Source organism: Brassica oleracea, unplaced genomic scaffold, assembly GCF_000695525.1.
Source record: "Brassica oleracea var. oleracea cultivar TO1000 unplaced genomic scaffold, BOL UnpScaffold09013, whole genome shotgun sequence".
Taxonomy (NCBI): Eukaryota; Viridiplantae; Streptophyta; class Magnoliopsida; order Brassicales; family Brassicaceae; genus Brassica; species Brassica oleracea.
In genome coordinates this window covers 1-612 of record NW_013625534.1, presented here as the reverse complement: position 1 = coordinate 612, position 612 = coordinate 1, and the positions used below count along the sequence as shown (strand labels likewise).

Below are 612 nucleotides of genomic sequence, written 5' to 3'. Positions count from 1 at the left end.
TGCAAAAATCATATTTTAACAATATATTAATTTGAATTCTACCACATCTAATTATATAAAGGAAATAATAAAAAACTAAAGATTAAGAAATACTTATCCAACTTGATAGTTGCCATGATACGGTCCTTCTCTCCAAGAGAGTCGTTAACGGTACTCTTAACAGCTGTTATCTCACCTATAATGTCTTTGAGAGACACAATAACATTAATCAGTAGCTTGTTTGATAAAAAGGATCAACCCAACATATTTAAGCTTACCTGGGAGCTGTGTGTTCCTGTTAGCCAATCCGGCTAGCTCAGAATGATTGCGGAACCGGAAGCCTTCTTGTGGCAAGGGCGAAACCGGCTCTGCTAACTCATCAAAATCGGTTAAATCACTAAACCGGAGCAGCAAAGGAGAGTCGGTGAGCCGGTAATTCTGAGCACACTGGGCAACATCGAAACCGGATATAGAAAACATTTTTCCGGCGGCGAGCTTAGACCGGAATCTCGGAAGGCGGTTAGCATAGATGGTGGCTTGCATTATGGTTGACTGCACCGAATTGATATAACACAGAAACAAAATTCAGACAGAGGATCGAAGCCAAAATATACAAAACAGCAAAAAAAAAAA

General features: G+C 39.5%; 1 protein-coding gene across 2 annotated transcripts; it reads right to left on the bottom strand.

Annotated features, from left to right (window-relative positions):
• Nucleotides 1-12: 12 nt before the first annotated feature.
• LOC106322177 lies at nt 13-535 on the bottom strand. 2 transcript variants are annotated; one of them, XM_013760316.1, is made up of 2 exons: nt 258-535; nt 13-184 (listed from the first exon to the last, which is right to left on the bottom strand). In XM_013760316.1, exons 1-2 carry the CDS (start codon nt 520-522, stop codon nt 48-50), a joined length of 402 nt encoding a protein of 133 aa, XP_013615770.1. In that variant the 5' UTR covers nt 523-535; the 3' UTR covers nt 13-47. The 2 variants fall into 2 exon arrangements, with proteins under 2 accessions (XP_013615770.1, XP_013615771.1); XM_013760317.1 differs by having other exon boundaries at nt 13-175.
• Nucleotides 536-612: the final 77 nt, after the last annotated feature.